The sequence below is a fragment of the Bombina bombina genome, chromosome 7, assembly GCF_027579735.1.
Source record: "Bombina bombina isolate aBomBom1 chromosome 7, aBomBom1.pri, whole genome shotgun sequence".
Classification (NCBI taxonomy): Eukaryota; Metazoa; Chordata; class Amphibia; order Anura; family Bombinatoridae; genus Bombina; species Bombina bombina.
In genome coordinates, this window is record NC_069505.1 from 39127512 (window position 1) to 39148933 (window position 21422).

At 41.9% G+C, this 21422-nt stretch overlaps 1 protein-coding gene across 1 annotated transcript in view; it reads left to right on the plus strand.

Annotated features, from left to right (window-relative positions):
* Positions 1 to 1980, plus strand: part of CCDC88B (coiled-coil domain containing 88B) — a 217907-nt gene extending 215927 nt beyond the window's left edge. Inside the window, exon 21 of the mRNA XM_053720050.1 lies at positions 1726 to 1980. Within this exon, the coding sequence (XP_053576025.1) occupies positions 1726 to 1760 (35 nt within the window). The 3' untranslated portion in view covers positions 1761 to 1980. The remainder of the gene's footprint in view (positions 1 to 1725) is intronic.
* The last annotated feature ends 19442 nt before the right edge of the window (positions 1981 to 21422 follow it).

Below are 21422 nucleotides of genomic sequence, written 5' to 3' on the forward strand. Positions count from 1 at the left end.
CCATTTTGATGTTTTCTCTTCTTCAGAAGCAGTTTTTGGTAGAAAAGTACTTCAGGCAGCTGTTTCAGTTTGATTCTGCTGCTTATTATTTCATTTTTTGATTTGGGTTGTGGATTATTTTTTCAACGAAATTGGCTGTCTTTATTTTATCCCTCCCTCTCTAGTGACTCTTGCGTGGAAGTTCCACATCTTGGGTATCTGCTATCCCATACGTCACTAGCTCATGGACTCTTGCTAATTACATGAAAGAAAACATAATTTATGTATGAACTTACCTGATAAATTCATTTCTTTCATATTAGCAAGAGTCCATGAGGCCCACCCTTTTTTGTGGTGGTTATGATTTTTTTGTATAAAGCACAATTATTCCAATTCCTTATTTTTTTATGCTTTCGCTCCTTTCTTATCACCCCACTTCTTGGCTATTCGTTAAACTGATTTGTGGGTGTGGTGAGGGGTGTATTTGTAGGCATTTTGAGGTTTGGGAACCTTTGCCCCTCCTGGTAGGAATGTATATCCCATACGTCACTAGCTCATGGACTCTTGCTAATATGAAAGAAATGAATTTATCCGGTAAGTTCTTACATAAATTATGTTTTATACACACATACATATATATATTTATACACACATACATATATATACTTATATATTTATACATACATACATATATATATATTTTTACTGTATACACACACATATATATATATATTTATACACACATACACATATATATATTTATTTATACACATACATATATATATTTATACACACATACATATATATATTTATACACACATACATATATATACTTATATATTTATACATACATACATTTATATATTTATACACACATACATATATATATATTTTTACTGTATACACACACATATATATATATATTTATACACACATACACATATATATATTTATTTATACACATACATATATATATTTATACACACACATATATATATATATGTATGTAAGTATGTGTGAATAGTCATATTTACACATATAAACACATAAATACACATGTATACACACATACAAATATCTAGACACCTTGATATATGCTGTATCCCTTTTTAACCCTTTTAAATCATATTTTTTTCTAGTAATAAACACATTTTATATTAAATATATGTATATATGAGTGTAGTCCTTTATTTGAATATGTTTTTCGTGTGTTTTCTGGAACTTTTTTGTAGCCCTAACACTTTATTTCAGGTATCAGGTCTCCCTAATTCTTCTAGCGCTATTTTCGATTGCGCAGTATCCATTGAATGTATAGGGCACGCTAAAAGGGATGTCAGCCGCGTTAAATCTTCTTTGGTAATTCTGTTTTACCCTAGATTTGTAATAACAATTTGCGCACTAATTTTAGTGAGGTCCAGCGATAATCATATTGCACCCTGCACTAATATCTATAGAACTTGCCTTGTCATTTGGGCGTGAGAGTATAATCCCTGTTTACACCGCTTTTCCATGTTGAGAAGTGAAAAGCAAATTCTATAACCTGCAAATGCTGCGAATCAAATAGCTGGTTAAGGCAAATTTGCAGCAGTTGCAAACAACAGAACTTGATTTTTGGCCTCTCTAGGGAGTGTGGGACAAAGCATGAATTTTTTTATACAAAACCAAGTGGTTTAATGTTTGTTTAAATGATTTAGATAATTCTGTTTCTACAATTTACTGATCGTGTCTGTTATTTCTTCTCTTCAGGTGACGTAGACAGGGAGCCTGCTGCACTGTCCTGAGACCTACACCCCTGTATACATCACATGGCTGTATATACTGATATTATTTATATACTAATAAATTGATATGTACGCATATGAATATTTACAGACTGCACCTTATTGTGTCTTGTTATTAACATTCGGATGCACCTGAATTTCCTTAAAGGGACATCAAAACCAATATTTTTCTATCATGATTCAGATAGAGAATACAATATTAAAAAATGTTTCCAATTTACTTCATCAAATTTGCTTCATTCTCTTGTTATTCTTTATTGAAGAGATATCTAGATAGGTAGGTTTTATGTCCCTTTAAATACACAGATCCAAAAGTCATTTTCTCCCTTTGGAAAGGTTTGTTTAACTTATGACTCCTGGGAAACCGTCCGGTGCGGCTCAGAGCCATGCAGGTACTTTACATAGATTGCATATAGGTTACATTATAAATGTAATTCTCTATATTTATTTTACCCATTTTCCTGTGATTTCCTTTCGTGTGCTTTCTGTAGAATCCAGAACACTGACCCTGCAACATTCTACCCTCTGTCACAACATAGGAGATTAAAAAATCACTATCTTGTTTTTCTGGCAGTCATCGGGTGTGAACGCCCTGCTGTGTGTGACGTGTAGACACTGGGGTAAACCATAAATGTACTTCTGTTTTCATATTTGCTTTGTTCTCTTGGTATCCTTTGTTAAACCTAGGTAGGCTCAAGAGCAGCAACTACTGGGAGCTAGCTGAGCACATCAGGTGAGCCAATGACAAGAGGCATTTATGTGCAGTCACCAATTAGCAGCTAGCTCCCAGTAGTGCATTGCTGCTATTGAACCTACCTAGGTATCCTTTTCAACAAAGGATACCAAGGGAACAAACCAAATTTGATATTAGAAGGGTCTTTACAGGAAGGCAAAAGAGCAGATTTTCCTTTGAAGTGTTGCTAGGAGACATCTGCTCTAGCTGTAGTCAGTTTACTGCACATGCTCAGTACAGGACTTTTGCTGCAAAGTCACGTCACATGAAAGTAGAACTTAAGCTCTGTAATGTCTACTATGTTATCCCGCTGCAGTCAGGAGCTACACTGATCATTTTTAAGTGCCATTTAGCAATAAAACAAGTAAGTTGTTTTGCTGATTTTTAACACAATCTGTTTCTTTTTATGTTCGCGTTGATTTAACATATTTGTTTTTTTACTAAAGGAGCAATGTGTTATATCCCTATCTGGGATAGCAACACATTATACACCAGCAATATACTGTAAGTGTAATATTATATGTCCCTTTTATATTCAAGTGGAAAAAACATATTTTATGTCAACTATATGTGTATATCCCTTCACATTTATGTTTAAATATTTTTTATTGTTTTACATTTTTCGAAGAACAAGAGTACATAAATGAAATAACATAACTTGAATTATCCTTTCTTCTGTTGTCCTCTGATTTTGGAAATACTGCATTACATGTGTATAGTGACATACAAGTTATAAATCATAAACATACTGTGTTGTTGATTGGTCACACAACTATCTCATCCTTACGCCGTTGTTCACCAGTGAGTAGTTCTATCCTAGATCTATCTTTAGGTTATCAAGTTCTGTCATCAATCTAACAAAAAATTATTAGTAGACTATGCCTAGCTTTCTTCCTTGAACTACATCTTTCAAGTCACTGGTACAGCTTGCTTCTTATATCTGTATTACTCTACCTAAGTATTTCTGGCTGAATCTTTTTTTATCTTAGAGTAATCCTATGTATTCAGCAGTTTCCCATATCTTGGAGTATATAATCTATTAAATATAGGGTTGGGTAACTTGGAATTAAAACCTTAAGAATTAACAATTGAAAAGGGGGTTGTAGGGATAGGGGGAGTAGGGGTGAGTGACGTTGTTTTGTGTCTCAGACCAGGATATATGTATATCAGTGTGTTTGGTATGGCTATAGTCTGATGGCCACTTAGATCTCTGATCTCCAGTTATCTCGCAGGGTTGAGGAACCATTACTTATCCAATAGTACCACACTGCTTGGATTGTTTCCCTGTTATCTAGTGTACTTGACGCTGCTTCATACATGGTGTATGTGTGTTGGATTTTATTGTATATCTCTGTCCAAGTTGGAGCTCCAGTTTTCCAATATTTAGCTATGCATATCCTCGTGATTGTGCATAAGATCTTAATAAATGTATTGATATGTTTATGATATTTACTGAAATGTTCATGTAATAAAGCTTGTTGGATCGTGAGATTGATGTTTTCTTCTAGCATCTGACTGAGGAACGTGGATAGTCTGTTCCATATCCCCCTCACTTCCCTGCAGTCCCACCACATGTGTCTGTAAATCCCTATTTCTCCACAACCCCTGTAACATAATCTGCTGCCTTGGGGGTGCATATGGGCCGTTCGTGTTGGGGTTAAGTACCACCGATGGATTGTTTTGGTAACATTTTCTTTAAGATCTACACTAATCAATCCTTTTTCTGCATTTTGAAACATTGATTCCCAGACCTTTTTGTCTTTACAAATAAGTAGTTCTTGTTCCCAGGCCAGCATAGCCAAGGTCTTGGAGGTGTTGTGGTTGGCCTGTATAGACACATATAGTAGAGATATGGTGTGTTTGTTGCGTTCTTCTGTTTTACATAAGATTTCTATAGGTGTGGTAGTCTCTTCCCTAGGGTGTTTTAAGTATGTTTGTAGGACAGAGTGTATCTGTAGGTATATGTACCAATGTAGCTTCAGTGGGTCAATCTTTGTCTGCAGTTGGTTAAACGTCAGTATGTTACGTCCTGTTAAGTAGTCTGCCACCCTGTATAAACCTTTGTTTTCCCATTTTTTAAGTTGAGTCCAGAGGTCTTCTGGTATTATGTATCTAAGTGGTATTGATAGGGAGTACTGCTGTAACAGTTTATATTTCATTTTTGCTGTTTTCCAGATCTTTACAGTGAGGTTTGTGGTGTAAGGTGTAGATATCTTTCCGTCTTTCTGTACCCTCCCTGGGTCCCAAATAATTAAGTCTGCCTCATCCCAACCTCCTATGTTCGCTTCCACCTTGGGCCATATAATTCCCCTTGACCTCTTCAGGAGTAGTGAGTCTTGAGCTAGTCTGGCTGCATTGTAGTAGTCTATTAAATTTGATGCTCCAATGCCCCCGAGTGACTTGTGTCTAGTTAAGATAGATTTTGCTATCCTGTTCGATTTATCTCCCCTAATGAATGCTGAGATTTCTTTTTGCATTGTTTCTAAATCTGGTTTTATTATTTTTATAGGGAGGGTTCTGAATAAATATAGTATTCGTGGCATGGCATTCATTTTAACCCGCCGCTATTCTACCTAGCCATGAGAAGTTAAAGTTCTTCCATTTTGCCATGTCTCATCTTATTTGCTTAAATAATGGGATGTAGTTTACTTTATATAGCTGAGTGGAGCAAGTTGGGATCTGAATTCCCAAGTATTTTAGTGTGTGTTTCATCCATTTAAAATTGAATTGTGTTTCTAATAATGTTTTAGTCTGTTGGGGTATCGCAATGGGCAGGGCTTCACATTTGTCTGGATTGATTTTAAATCCCGAGATGGTTGAGAATATCTTTATTGTCTGATAGAGGTTCGGCAGAGATATTAATGGGTTCGTCAAGGTCAGTAAGATATCATCAGCAAATAGAGATAGTTTGTATACTGATGCATTTATTTTAACTCCTGATATGTCTGGATGTGAGCGGATCGTAACTGGTAATGGCTCTATACAGAGTGCGAAAAGCAATGGGGACAGGGGGCACCCTTGTCTGGTACCGTTCCGTATTGGAAAGGATTTCGACTTATATCCTGTTGAGGAAACCTGGGCTTCTGGGCGCGAGTATTACTTTTAAAGCTTTTATGAATCCTCCCTCGAAACCCATATGGTGTAGTGTTAAGAACATATAGTCCCAATCTATTCTATCAAACGCCTTCTCCGCATCCAAAGATAGGAGCAGAGAAGGCGTTTGTGTCTCTCCCAAGAATTGTATTAAATTGGTAACTTTTCGGATGTTGTCTGGGGCTTCCCTGTCCTTAATAAATCCCACCTGGTCTGGATGAACCAAGTGGGGGATGATGTGCTTAAGTCGGTTTGCGATTACTTTTGTAAATATCTTAAGATCCTGATTTATAAGAGATATTGGGCGGTAGTTCTGGCATTTTTTGTGGTCTCTATCCGGCTTGGGTATCACAACTATCTTGGCAGCTAATAGATCTGGGGGGATATCTCCTCCTTCCATAATGTGGTTACAGAATTTTACCAGGTGTGGGGTAAGTGAATTTTTAAATATTTTGTAATATTCAGCTGGGAAGCCATCTGGTCCTGCTGCTTTTCCTGTTTTAAGGTCTTTGATGGCTCCTAGTATTTCTATTGTGGAGATTGGGGCATTGATTGCTTCCCTCTGTTCTAAAGTTATATTTGGTAACTGAGTTTGGGAGAAGAATTTTGAAGACTTTGTCTCTGTTTCTTGATTACGTGTAACTTTTTCCACATTATACAGTTCCCCATAGTACCTTGCGAAAGTGTCTACAATTTCTTGTGGGTGTGAGGTTGTGGTGTTGTTATTCGTCTCAATTAGCGGGATCACAGAGGCCTTACATCTTTCTCTAATTTTGTGTGCCATGTATTTATCGGGTTTGTTCGCAAATATAAAGTATTGTGCCTGGATTTTATGAATGGCTCTAGTAGCTTGTGTATGAAGTAATGAGGCTAAAGCGGATCTTTTAGTTTGGAGTAATTTTAAGTTAGCTTTATTTTTGTTATATTTATGTCGCCTTTCTAACTCCTCAATCTCTGTGTGGAGCTGTTGTAGTTGTTGTCTATATTTTTGAACCTGTCTTGCTTTTTCTTTAATTAGTATCCCTCTGAGGACAGCCTTGTGAGCTGCCCATGTAATCCCTGCGTTAGTTGTGGCTTCTGTGTTTATGTGCCAGTATTCGGTTAATTGTTGTAATATGCTGTCGAATGTTTGGGGTTTTTTAACATAAGATGGATCAAAAGTCCAAGTTCTGCTTCTGTCTGGATCCTTAATGCCGTTAATCTGTAGGGTGATTATGGAGTGGTCAGACTACACACAGGTGTGTATTTGTGAGTTGTTCAGTAGAGGTTGTAAGATCTGACTAACATATATATAATCAAGTCTGACATAAGTTTTGTGTGCTGCCGAGTAGAATGTTGTGTCATCTGTTTGACCATACATGGTACTCCATGTCTCAATCAGGGAGTGAGGAAGTAGGGTATCTCGGATTGACTTGACTATACGATTGTGTCTGGTCTGTTTATTGGTCAGAGGTTTGGTGTCTGTGGGGTTAATAGGTAGCATAGTGACATTAAAGTCCCCTGCCAAAAATATTTTAGTATGTGACCATTGCGTGAGTAAATGTGATATATGATGAAAAAATTTATGTTGGTTCTCATTTGGTGCGTATATATTACATAGTGTAATTTCTGAGTCTAGTATCCTACCTCTGACAATTAGATATCTCCCATCAGTATCCATTATTATGGATTCTGTGCTAAAATTGAGAGATGAATGTATCAAAATGGATGTGCCACTTTTTTTGGATTTTGCCGTGGAATGATAGTGCGTGTCAAAATGTTTTGCCCAATATTTTGGAATGTTATCTTTAAGTAGATGTGTTTCCTGGAGGAACAGTGTCAGCCGTATTAAGTCAGTTCAGGATTTAACCCAAGTGCTAGCGTGGATATTAAAACACACGCTGGCACACTGAGAAATATCCAGGACGTGACCCACTCAGGAAACAAAATAAGCAGGATATAAGAACTTTCCAAAAGAATAGTAATTCAATATATCTTCTTGAGGACAGAATTGATTTACAGGAGATAGCGTTCCTTTCTCAGGGAAATTGACACAAACCAAAATAATGTCCCTTTAAGCAGGTTATAAGAGAACAAATAATAATGTTTCTTTCTTGAGGATTTGTAACAAACAAATAATGTTCCTTTAAGCAGGTTGTTAGAAAACAAAAGTTAAAGTTCCTTGATGCAGGATTGTAAGCAAACAAATGATTATGTCCTTATTAGCAGGATTAAAGCAAGCAAAGATAAAGTCCCTTTAAGCAGGTGTTCACAAACAAATGTTAATGTCCCTTTAAGCAGGATTCTCAGCAAACAAATGATTAAGTCCTTATTAGCAGGATTAGCAAGCAAACAGATTAAGTCCCTTTAAGCAGGTGTTCACAAACAAATGTTAATGTCCCTTTAAGCAGGATTCTCAGCAAACAAAAGATTATGTCCTTATTAGCAGGATTAGCAAGCAAACAGATTAAGTCCCTTTAAGCAGGTGTTCACAAACAAATGTTAATGTCCCTTTAAGCAGGATTCTCAGCAAACAAAAGATTATGTCCTTATTAGCAGGATTAGCAAGCAAAAAGATTAGTAGGCAAAACAAGGTCATGTGGGAAAGGTTCAGACTCTAAAAGTATACCTCACATAGGTAGGGTCCGGCAGAAGCGAACAAACGGGCCCCGAGTAAATCTCCCGCCGAGATTTAAAGGTAGAGAGAGGCCGTACGTCACAGGGGCTGTCAGAGAATGCGTCACGTTGCCTAGCAACGTGACGTAGGAACCAGAAGAGATCCGGGAGCCGCGGCGACACGGCGATGAACGGTGAATACATGACAAACAGTATATTAGCTTGTAGGGACTTGTATTGTGTCATTGCTATTCTTCTTATAACGTTAGTGTTCAATCCCCTCACATTGTGGGATAATATCTTTATTTTAGGGTTCATAGTGCTGTGTCTGTATGTGGGTGTTGTAAAAGGAAATGTTTTACCTTTACTTCCCTGGATTGGATACCTTGCTGAGTTGTGGTCAGGAGATCAGGATTGCATGAATAGGTTTCTGCTTTGTCTGTAGTGGTCTTTGTTGTGTCGTCACAGGGGAGGGGGGAGGAGTCAAAAAGAGAAAACATTAATAATAAACACTTAATAAATAACAGCTTAGAGTCCTCAACATTAGGACCCTCTATAAGTGAACAATGAAATATTATAAAAATAAGTAAATGAGAGTCTATCACACTGGGGGGAAGCTTTATCTTCACCACACTATGTAACCTTTTAAATTAGAACCTGGAGAGGAACCTTAAAGGTAGGAGTACACTTTTGTAATACCCATAGAAGGTCAAAACATAAAGGATTGTATCCTCCTGTATTCTTAATGTAGACCAGATTCAATTCAGTCTTTAGTCCTTTGAAATGTTCATCTTTGTCTTCTTCTTTATGAAGAACGATTATTATGAGTAATTACAGGTCTGATCTTTCGTCGAATCTCCTAGGAAATCTTCCCTCCTACCTCTTTGGTCTTTTGTTTCTTGTGGTTGATCTTCTGCCATTTAAATAGGTCTGATTGCCTGCCTGAGTCTTTGTCTTTTGTTGGGTTTGTTGTTGGTATTGGAATATTAGGAGTCTCCAGATCTAAGATCTTACAGATCTCTGGGATATCTTCAGGATCTTTAAGTGTGATCGTCTTAGAGTCTTTTATGATGTATAAAGCAAACGGGAACCCCCATCTGTACTGTATTTGGTGTTTTCTGAGTAAGGTGGTAAGGGGGCGTAGGGTTCCTCTTCTCTGTAGTGTTCGCATACTGAGATCTTGAAAGAATTGGATAATGTTGCCTTGGTATTTGAAAGTTGGGTGTTTTCTTGCCGCTTGTAGAATTTTGTCTTTATCAGGAAAGAATGTAAGTTTGACTATAATGTCTCTTGGGGGTAGACCTGATTTAGGCCTAGGTTTCAGTGCTCTGTGAGCTCTCTCTATATGATAGACATAATCAGTTGGAGAGTTTGTGATATGAGTAAAGAGCTGGGTGAGGTATGCTGGTATATCCGTGGGGATCACTTCCTCTGGGACTCCTTTGAGGCGAATATTATTCCTCCTGCTCCTATTCTCCAAATCTTCTATTTTATCTTGGAGTTCCTCAAATGTTTGTTGTTGTGTAGACATGGTTTGTGCCATTTCATCCATTTGTTCCACCATAGCATCCTTTTGGTCTTCTAATGTCTCCATTCTATTGCCCATTTCACAAAGATCAGATTTGATTTCAGATAGGCTATTGGTCACTGATGAGTGAATGGAATCAATTTTCTCCCACAATTTTTCAAAGTTGTCAGCAATGTCTTTTTTGGACACTAGATTTTTGAGGTCAGCCTTTGTTAATGGGCTAGCATCTTGTGACGTTTGATGGGTTTCGGTGTCAGATTCTTCTTCCATTTCTGTGTCCAGCAGTTGTTTGTTTGTCTGGGAGGGTTTAAAGAATGTTGACACAGTTGATGATTTTATTGTTTTCTCACCTTTAGTGGATCTCTTAGACGCCATCTTGGAGATAAATGAGTGCAGATAAGACAAATAATCAGCTAGTTTGCAAGAGTTGTTTTGTAGAGACACTGATGATATTTAGTGGAACCCAGGAGTGTCTTTAATGAAGATATGGAGGCAGACAAAATATGAAAATATGTAAGTAGGCAGGTTATTACTTCAGATTCATAGCAAAAATAATCATAATGTGTTGTAGTGATATGTTAGCTGGAGTATCTTCATCCCCAGTGTAATTTGAGTAGTTGATCACATTTCACAGAGGGCCTAGTTTTCTGAAAATGACCTTCTCCCCAGGGCAGTTGTCCTCACAGGACGATCACGGGAAAGGGTATAGGGGATATGACCTGCCTCCCTTGAGGGGTGACAGGAAAAGGAAGGGGAGAAGGCTCTGAGGGCTTCTTCAGTCCAAGTAGTATTAAGCTGTATTGCAGGGCCAAGCCGTGGTTATGTCACCAGGAGTTATATCGTTACTATAGGAGAGGGAAAACAGATATGGTAGTTGTGTGAGGCTATTTCCCAATCTATTGATGTATTCGGCGTAGCAGCTTTTAATATATTGGTAGAATGAGTCCCAGTGAATAATCAAACAAAAGGCTTTTCCCTCGCCTGGTGAAGAAATTTGCAGGGATAACTGCCCTTTATCTGTCAGTGCATATAAGCAGTTAAGCTCTTCTTTAAGGCAGATGTGGGGATAGAAAGCTTTGCAACAATTCCCTGGCAGAAAGAACGCAGCAGTGTGGGCCCTCTGTGCCAGAGCCTGACAAGTGTTTAGAAGTGGGTGCTCACCATCCCCGCACACAGTATAGGGAGATTTTATCTTGCTGCTGACTGTCAAAGAGTTATATGTGCAGGGCCTCTACCTTAGGCCAAAACATCTCAGTCTCTTATGATTAGTAGGGAAGTCTCTAAGGTCAGTTGCCCCTGCTCTGTGTGCACTTTACAGGCCTTGATAGCGTGGGTATTACAGTTCAGCTCTATAGTGAGTGTATTGACTTAACTTTGCATCAGTGTCAAGTGCAACAGGCTTTTATTGTGCAGCGTTTTACTATGTAGGGGAATATGACCTCGCTGCTAATCAGTGTTGCAGTGATGTGTAGTGATCTGCCTCCCCTCCAATATGCCCCAGGGACAGTGATGGGCAAAATAACACCCAGAGGGTCAGCAGTACTCACCAACCTCTGAAAAAATGTTGATGTGGGCTGACAAGTTTCCTCTGCTGCCGGTGTGGGCCTGATGAAAATGGCGGCCGTTCGCGCCACTGATTCTGCTGACCCTGTTTGGGGTCTAGGCTGCACCTGTAGAAGTGCCGGTAAGTAGCTAGGGCTGGGATCGCCCTTCCAGTCTGCCGATTTTTCCTTCTGTGGGGCTATTTGCTTTGGAAGCCCGGTGTTACTGAGAGCGATCTCCGGGTAATTTCGTTGCGTGGTGCTGGCCGCCGCTTGTAATTGCTGCTCCCCAATCCTCCGGAGCTCAGTTGGCTATGTAGCGGGTCTGTGGCCAGGTGGTTATTGGGAGTCAAGCTTATTTGTCATGGGTCGCCCCTCTTAGAAGCCTTACCAGCCGGTTTCTTGTGTTCGTGGGATCCGCTGTAGGCCGAAGCCCCGGCCTTTCCTGATTATGTGTCGGTTCGCTTCTTCCTGGTTCTGAAATAGTCGTCCCAGAATGCTCAAAATGACATCTGAAGTAGCAGACCACAGTTGGGCCCTATCTCACTAGTGTTGGTGGAGATTTATCTCCAAATTATATGCAGGGATGTGAAAAAATAATAAAATTTACACGGAGCACTGGTGTTTTGCTTCTGCTCAGCTTGATGGCTAGCTCCGCCCCCCATCCCTTCACATTTAAAGGGACATTAAACTATTGGACACATTCACAAATCAGTGGTATTCTTCTGACAAGCTGTATTGTGCACTTAAGTTTAATGTGCAAGGTACAATAAGGGGATGATACAGAATCGAGTTACAAGGACATGAGGAAAAAACACAGTGCTGAATAGTAACCTTCTACTGTACTTGTCCGCAGCAATTTAATGTCCCTTTAAGGGAAATATATTCCATATTGTTACACACACAAGTTTTCTGGGCTTTTAGCAAATTGACTTAAAAGGATGCTAAAAACTTTTTTTTTCTTTGATGATTTAAATAGAGCTGCAATTTTATGCAATTGTCTAATTTACTCCTAATATCAATTTGTATTTGTTCTCTTGCTATCTTTATTTGAATGTAAACTTAGGAGATGGTTCATTTTTGGTTCAGCACCTGGGTAGCGCTTGCTGATTGGTGGCTACATTTAGACACCAATCAGAAAGTGCTACCCAGGTCTGAAGCAAAAATGGTAATATGCTTACATTCCTGCTTTTTTAAATAAAGATAACAAAAAATAACAAAGAAAATTCATAATAGGAGTAAATTAGAAAGTTGCTTAAAATTGCATACTCATGAATGTTTCATTTTGACTTGAGTGTCCCTTTAATTATAGAATGTAATAGTTATATTTCCTTGTTTATGGACCACAACACAACACCCATTTCAAATTTGTTAACACGGAAATGCTGAAGCAGACCGTGTAAATTATAACAATTTCACTGAAACAAAATTAACTATTAAAACCATTATTACATTTTCAGAAATAACTTTTGTTTTAGACATGAATATACAATATTCCCTAAATCAAGTACCTTTTGCACATATGTAAAAATAACTTAAAGTGATGCAAAAGACCAGTATTTTAAAGTATATCATCTATACATTTAAAGGGACAGTCTAGGCCAAAAAAAACTTTCATGATTCAGATAGGACATGTCATTTAAAACAATTTTCCAATTTACTTTTATCACCAATTTTGCTTTGTTCTCTTGGTATTCTTAGTTGAAAGCTTAACCTAGGAGGTTCATGTGCTAATTTCTTAGACCTTGAAGGCCACCTCTTTTCAAAATACATTTTAACAGTTTTCACCACTAGAGGGTGTTAGTTCATGTTTTTCATATAGATAACACTGCTCATGCACGTGAAGTTATCTGGGAGCAGGCACTGATTGGCTAAACTGCAAGTCTGTCAAAAGAACTGAAATAAGGGGGCAGTCTGCAGAGGCTTAGATACAAGATAATCACAGAGGTAAAAAGTGTATTAATATAACTGTGTTGGTTATGCAAAACTGGGGAATGGGTAATAAAGGGATTATCTAGCTTTTAAAACAATAACAATTCTGGTGTAGACTGTCCCTTTAATAAAGTTCTAAGCAGGAAAGTTATTTAACCCTTTAACGTCATTATGGCATTGTATTCCGTCTGAATTTTTCTGGGCTTTAGCGCCGATGGACGGAATACAACATCCTAACTGCTTGGTTTTCCTGAAGCCACTGGCACTTCCCTGATGGGATTGCGGTCTGGAGGTCGTGCCTAGCATCATAGGGACACCCCCCTGACGCAATCCCATCATTGAAATCTCATGATCAAGTGCACAATCTCAAGATTTCAAATTGTTTACATCGGAACAGTTGTTCCGACGTAGACACTTTAACCCGGGCAGGAAAGGGTTAAAGGGGCAGTCTAGTCAAAATTAAACTTTCATGATTCAGATAGGGCATGTAATTTTCAACAACTTTCCAATTTACTTTTATCATCAAATTTGCTTTGTTATCTTGGTTTTCTTTGTTGAAAGCTAAACCTAGGTAGGCTCATATGCTAATTTCTAACGCCTAGATTTAGAGTTTTGTCGGTAACGACCCGCATAGCTAACGCTGGCTTTTTTTCCCCCGCACCTTTTAAATACCGCTGGTATTTAGAGTTCACAGAATAGCTGCGTTAGGCTCCAAAAAGGGAGCGTAGAGCATAATTTACTGCCACTGCAACTCTCAATACCAGCGGTGCTTACGGACGCGGCCAGCTTCAAAAACGTGCTCGTGCACGATTCCCCCATAGAAAACAATGGGGCAGTTTGAGCTGAAAAAAAACCTAACACCTGCAAAAAAGCAGCGTTCAGCTCCTAATGCAGCCCCATTGTTTCCTATGGGGAAACACTTCCTACGTCTGCACCTAACACCCTAACATGTACCCCGAGTGTAAACACCCCTAACCTTACACTTATTAACCCCTAATCTGCCGCCCCCGCTATCGCTGACCCCTGCATATTATTATTAACCCCTAATCTGCCGCTCCGTACACCGCCGCAACCTACATTATACCTATGTACCCCTAATCTGCTGCCCCTAACACCCGCCGACCCCTATATTATATTTATTAACCCCTAATCTGCCCCCCACAACGTCACCGCCAGCTACCTACAATAATTAACCCCTAATCTGCCGACCGGACCTCACCGCTACTATAATAAATGTATTAACCCCTAATCCGCCTCACTAACCCTATATTAAATAGTATGAACCCCTAATCTGCCCTCCCTAACATCGCTGACACCTAACTTCAAGTATTAACCCCTAATCTGCCGACCGGACCTCGCCGCTACTATAATAAATTTATTAACCCCTAAAGCTAAGTCTAACCCTAACACTAACACCCCCTAAATTAAATATAATTTAAATCTAACAAAATAAATTCACTCTTATTAAATAAATTATTCCTATTTAAAGCTAAATACTTACCTGTAAAATAAACCCTAATATAGCTACAATATAAATTATAATTATATTGTAGCTATTTTAGGATTTATATTTATTTTACAGGCAACTTTGTATTTATTTTAACCAGGTACAATAGCTATTAAATAGTTAACAACTATTTAATAGCTACCTAGTTAAAATAATTACAAAATTACCTGTAAAATAAATCCTAACCTAAGTTACAATTAAACCTAACACTACACTAGCAATAAATAAATTAAATAAATAAAATACCTACAAATAAATACAATTAAATAAACTAACTAAAGTACAAAAAATAAAAAAAGCTAAGTTACAAAAAATAAAAAAATTAATTACAAACATAATAAAAATATTACAGCAATTTTAAGCTAATTACACCTACTCTAAGCCCCCTAATAAAATAACAAAGCCCCCCAAAATAAAAAAAATGCCCTACCCTATTCTAAAATTAAAATAGAAAAGCTCTTTTACCTTACCAGCCCTTAAAAGGGCCTTTTGCGGGGCATGCCCCAAAGAATTCAGCTCTTTTGCCTGTAAAAAAAAACATACAATACCCCCCCCACATTACAACCCACCACCCACATACCCCTAATCTAACCCAAACCCCCCTTAAATAAACCTAACACTAAGCCCCTGAAGATCTTCCTACCTTGTCTTCACCATGCCAGGTATCACCGATCGCTCCAGGCTCCGAAGTCTTCATCCAAGCCCAAGCGGGGGCTGGAGATCCATCATCCGGCTGAGGTCTTCTATCAAGCGGCGGCTGAAGAGGCCCAGAAGAGGCTCCAAAGTCTTCATGCTATCCGGGCAGAAGAGTAGATCCGGACCGGCAACCATCTTCTTCCAAACGGTGACAAGCGGCTCCATCTTGAAGACCTCCGGCGCAGATAATAAATATAATATAGGGGTCGGCGGTGTTAGGGGCAGCAGATTAGGGGTACATAGGGATAATGTAAGTGGCTGCGATGTGCGGTCGGCAGGTTAGGGGTTAAAAAATTTTAATAGAGTGGCGGCGATGTGGGGGGGCCTCGGTTTAGGGGTACATAGGTAGTTTATGGGTGTTAGTGTACTTTAGAGCACAGTAGTTAAGAGCTTTATGAACCGGCGTTAGCGCAGAAAGCTCTTAACTACTGACTTTTTTCTGCGGCTGGAGTTTTGTCGTTAGATTTCTAACGCTCACTTCAGCCAAGACTCTAAATACCAGCGTTAGAAAGATCCCATTGAAAAGATAGATAAGCAAATGGCGTAGGGGGATCTGCGGTATGGAAACTCTAAATACCGGCGGTAGCCCAAAACCAGCGTTAGGAGCCTCTAACGCTGGTTTTGACGGCTAACGCCAAACTCTAAATCTAGCCGCTAGCCTTTTAAGGCTTCCTCTTATCTCCTCAGAGCAGGCGGACAGGTTATGGAACAGCTGTCTTTAGACCGCTGCTCCATAACTTGTGTTTCTGGTGAGTCTGAAGGCTCGCCAGAAACACGGGCCCTCAAGCTCCATACGGAGATTGATAAATGGGCCCCTAGACCTTAGTTAGCTGATCTTAAGAAGAGTGCTATGGGAGTAGGGCTATACACCACATAAAATAAATCTGCCATTTGAGTAGTGATTTATTTGAGGATCTTAGCATTTGGTATGATAATAAGCTGGTAAAAAATATTGTTCCACGAAAACCTACAACTGGAGTATTTATACAACGATAAATATTAGCTTGGAATCTCAACTGAACAATCACATACTATCAATACAGGCAAACATAAGCATAAAACATGTCAATACAGATTAATAAGAGAATAGTGTATTTGTTATATATGAGTGCTCTACATTATATCCTGGCGGGGACCTTTCTAAGTGTCTCACATTAATCCCACACCAAATCTCACTGTGACTATTGTGGCACAAGTATAATCATCAGCTTGCTTTCATTCTACAACGAGGAGGTGTGATCACTGCTGACCAGATTTGTGTAAATTGAATAATTCTATCTACATGTCAAACCTAATTGAGCTAGCAGAGTGTTAGCAAATAATTTGTCAGTATTAAAGATGTTGAAATCTATGAAAATAACTATATTGACACGAATGTGCCTCACTATATATAGAGTAAAAGTGTAGTTAGTAGCCTCTATAAACACATGATGTTCCTGCCACCAATCATTTGTCAGTTCTAAGACTCTTTTATGTGTTTTGAACAATATTAAATTATTGGATTACCAGGAATATGACCAGCCTGGCAAACTGTCAGCAAACAACATTTTCAAAATGAAATAGATCTTGAGTAAACAGTGGAAGACTATATAATTTCAGACATTGTCTTCATATCTAAAGTCCCTATGAGAATAGATAGGTGATGAGGACTTAATGACCATCTAGGGATGCCCTTAAGTTCAGTTCACTCTGAGGTATATGTGTAAAGTCCCAATAGAAAACCTTGTGGGGAACACCAATAAACAGGAGGTCGAGCTGTCCACTTTAGAGACAACATTTTGGTGTCAGTATCTAAGGAGGAGGAGAGTCTGGGGGAAGTATAGATGCAGCAGGATGAGGTGAGCCTGGAGGAAGTATAGATACAGCAGGAGGAGGAGAGGCTGGGGGAAGTATAGATACAGCAGGAGGAGGAGAGGCTGGGGGGAAGTATAGATGCAGCAGGAGGAGGAGAGGCTGGGGGGAAGTATAGATGCAGCAGGAGGAGGAGAGGCTGGGGGAAGTATAGATGCAGCAGAAGTATCTATACTTCCCCCAGCCTCTCCTCCTCCTGCTACATCTATACTTCCTCTAGTCTCTCCTCCTCCTGCTGTATCTAGGAGAGCCTAGGGAAGTATAGATGCAGCAGGAGGAGGAGAGACTAGAGGAAGTATAGATGTAGCAGGAGGAGGAGAGGCTGGGGGAAGTATAGATACAGCAGGAGGAGGAGAGGCTGGGGGAAGTATAGATACAGCAGGAGGAGGAGAGGCTGGGGGAAGTATAGATACAGCAGGAGGAGGAGAGGCTGAGGGAAGTATAGATGCAGCAGGAGGAGGAGAGGCTGGGGGAAGTATAGATGCAGCAGGAGGAGGAGAGGCTGGGGGAAGTATAGATACAGCAGGAGGAGGAGAGGCTGGGGGAAGTATAGATACAGCAGGAGGAGGAGAGGCTGGGGGAAGTATAGATACAGCAGGAGGAGGAGAGACTGGGGGTAGTATAGATGCAGCAGGAGGAGGAGAGTTTTGGGGAAGTATAGATGCAGCACTAGGAGGAGAGGCTGGGGGAAGTATAGATGCAGCAGGAGGAGGAGAGGCTGGGGGAAGTATAGATACAGCAGGAGGAGGAGAGGCTGGGGGGAGTATAGATGCAGCAGGAGGAGGAGAGTCTGGGGGAAGTATAGATACAGCAGGAGGAGGAGAGGCTGGGGGAAGTATAGATACAGCAGGAGGAGGAGAGGCTGGGTGAAGTATAGATGCAGCAGGAGGAGGAGAGGCTGGGGGAAGTATAGATACAGCAGGAGGAGGAGAGGCTGGGGGGAGTATAGATGCAGCAGGAGAAGGAGAGGTTTGGGGAAGTATAGATACAGCAGGAGGAGGAGAGGCTGGGGGAAGTATAGATGCAGCAGGAGGAGGAGAGGCTGGGGGAAGTATAGATACAGCAGGAGGAGGAGAGGCTGGGCAAAGTATAGATGCAGCAGGAGGAGGAGAGGCGGGGAGAATTATAGATACAGCAGGAGGAGGAGAGGCTGGGGGAAGTATAGATGCAGCAGGAGGAGGAGAGGTTGGGGAAAGTATAGATGCAGCAGGAGGAGGAGAGGTTTGGGGAAGTATAGATACAGCAGGAGGAGGAGAGGCTGGGGGAAGTATAGATACAGCAGGAGGAGGAGAGGCTGGGGGAAGTATAGAAGCAGCAGGAGAGGTTTGGGGAAGTATAGATACAGCAGGAGGAGGAGAGGCTGGGGGAAGTATAGATACAGCAGGAGGAGGAGAGGCTGGGGGGAAGTATAGATACAGCAGGAGAAGGAGAGGCTGGGGGAAGTATAGATGCAGCAGGAGGAGGAGAGGCTGGGAGAAGTATAGATACAGCAGGAGGAGGAGAGGCTGGGGGAAGTATAGATGCAGCAGGAGGAGGAGAGGCTGGGAGAAGTATAGATGCAGCAGGAGGAGGAGAGGCTGGGGGAAGTATAGATGCAGCAGGAGGAGGAGAGGCTGGGGGAAGTATAGATGCAGCAGGAGGAAGAGAGGCTGGGGGAAGTATAGATGCAGCAGGAGGATGAGAGGCTGGGGGAAGTATAGATACAGCAGGAGGAGAGGCTGGGGGAGTATAGATACAGAAGGAGAAGGAGAGGCTGGGGGAAGTATAGATGCAGCAGGAGGAGGAGAGGCTGGGAGAAGTATAGATGCAGCAGGAGGAGGAGAGGCTGGGGGAAGTATAGATGCAGTAGGAGGAGGAGAGGCTGGGGGAAGTATAGATGCAGCAGGAGGAGGAGAGGCTGGGGGAAGTATAGCTGCAGTAGGAGGAGGAGAGGCTGGGGGAAGTATAGATGCAGCAGGAGGAGGAGAGGCTGGGGGAAGTATAGATACAGCAGGAGGAGGAGAGGCTGGGGAGGTATAGATACAGCAGGAGGAGGAGAGGCTGGGGGAAGTATAGATACAGCAGGAGGAGGAGAGGCTGGGGGAAGTATAGATACAGCAGGAGGAGGAGAGGCTGGGGGGAGTATAGATGCAGCAGGAGAAGGAGAGGTTTGGGGAAGTATAGATACAGCAGGAGGAGGAGAGGCTGGGGGAAGTATAGATGCAGCAGGAGGAGGAGAGGCTGGGGGAAGTATAGATACAGCAGGAGGAGGAGAGGCTGGGCAAAGTATAGATGCAGCAGGAGGAGGAGAGGCGGGGAGAATTATAGATACAGCAGGAGGAGGAGAGGCTGGGGGAAGTATAGATGCAGCAGGAGGAGGAGAGGTTGGGGAAAGTATAGATGCAGCAGGAGGAGGAGAGGTTTGGGGAAGTATAGATACAGCAGCAGGAGGAGATTCTGGGGGAAGTATAGATACAGCAGGAGGAGGAGAGGCTGGGGGAAGTATAGAAGCAGCAGGAGAGGTTTGGGGAAGTATAGATACAGCAGGAGGAGGAGAGGCTGGGGGAAGTATAGATACAGCAGGAGGAGGAGAGGCTGGGGGGAAGTATAGATACAGCAGGAGAAGGAGAGGCTGGGGGAAGTATAGATGCAGCAGGAGGAGGAGAGGCTGGGAGAAGTATAGATACAGCAGGAGGAGGAGAGGCTGGGGGAAGTATAGATGCAGCAGGAGGAGGAGAGGCTGGGAGAAGTATAGATGCAGCAGGAGGAGGAGAGGCTGGGGGAAGTATAGATGCAGCAGGAGGAGGAGAGGCTGGGGGAAGCATAGATGCAGCAGGAGGAAGAGAGGCTGGGGGAAGTATAGATGCAGCAGGAGGATGAGAGGCTGGGGGAAGTATAGATACAGCAGGAGGAGAGGCTGGGGGGAGTATAGATACAGAAGGAGAAGGAGAGGCTGGGGGAAGTATAGATGCAGCAGGAGGAGGAGAGGCTGGGAGAAGTATAGATGCAGCAGGAGGAGGAGAGGCTGGGGGAAGTATAGATGCAGTAGGAGGAGGAGAGGCTGGGGGAAGTATAGATGCAGCAAGAGGAGGAGAGGCTGGGGGAAGTATAGCTGCAGTAGGAGGAGGAGAGGCTGGGGGAAGTATAGATGCAGCAGGAGGAGGAGAGGCTGGGGGAAGTATAGATACAGCAGGAGGAGGAGAGGCTGGGGGAAGTATAGATGCAGCAGGAGGAGGAGAGGCTGGGGGAAGCATAGATATAGCAGGAGGAGGAGAGGCTGGGGGAAGTATAGATGCAGCAGGAGGAGGAGAGGCTGGGGGAAGTATAGATACAGCAGGAGGAGGAGAGGCTGGGGAGGTATAGATACAGCAGGAGGAGGAGAGGCTGGGGGAAGTATAGATACAGCAGGAGGATGAGAGGCTGGGGGAAGTATAGATGCAGCAGGAGGAGGAGAGTCTGGGGGAAGTATAGATGCAGCAGGAGGAGCAGAGGCTGGGGGAAGTATAGATGCAGCAGGGGGAGGAGAGGCTGGGGGAAGTATAAATACAGCAGGAGGAGGAGAGGCTGGGGGAAGTATAGATACAGCAGGAGGAGGAGAGGCTGGGGGAAGTATAGATACAGCAGGAGGAGGAGAGGCTGGGGGAAGTATAAATACAGCAGGAGGAGGAAAGGCTGGGGGAAGTATAGATACAGCAGGAGGAGGAGAGGCTGGGGGAAGTATAGATACAGCAGGAGGAGGAGAGGCTGGGGGAAGTATAGATGCAGCAGGAGGAGGAGATTTTGGGGGTAAGTATAGATGCAACAGGAGGAGAGTCTGGGGGAAGTATAGATACAGCAGGAGGAGGAGAGTTTTGGGGAAGTATAGATGCAGCACTAGGAGGAGAGGCTGGGGGAAGTATAGATGCAGCAGGAGGAGGAGAGGCTGGGGGAAGTATAGATACAGTAGGAGGAGGAGAGGCTGGGGGGAGTATAGATGCAGCAGGAGGAGGAGAGGCTGGGGGAAGTATAGATACAGCAGGAGGAGGAGAGGCTGGGGGAAGTATAGATGCAGCAGGAGGAGGAGAGGCTGGGGGAAGTATAGATACAGCAGGAGGAGGAGAGGCTGGGGGGAGTATAGATGCAGCAGGAGGAGGAGAGGTTTGGGGAAGTATAGATACAGCAGGAGGAGGAAAGGCTGGGGGAAGTATAGATGCAGCAGGAGGAGGAG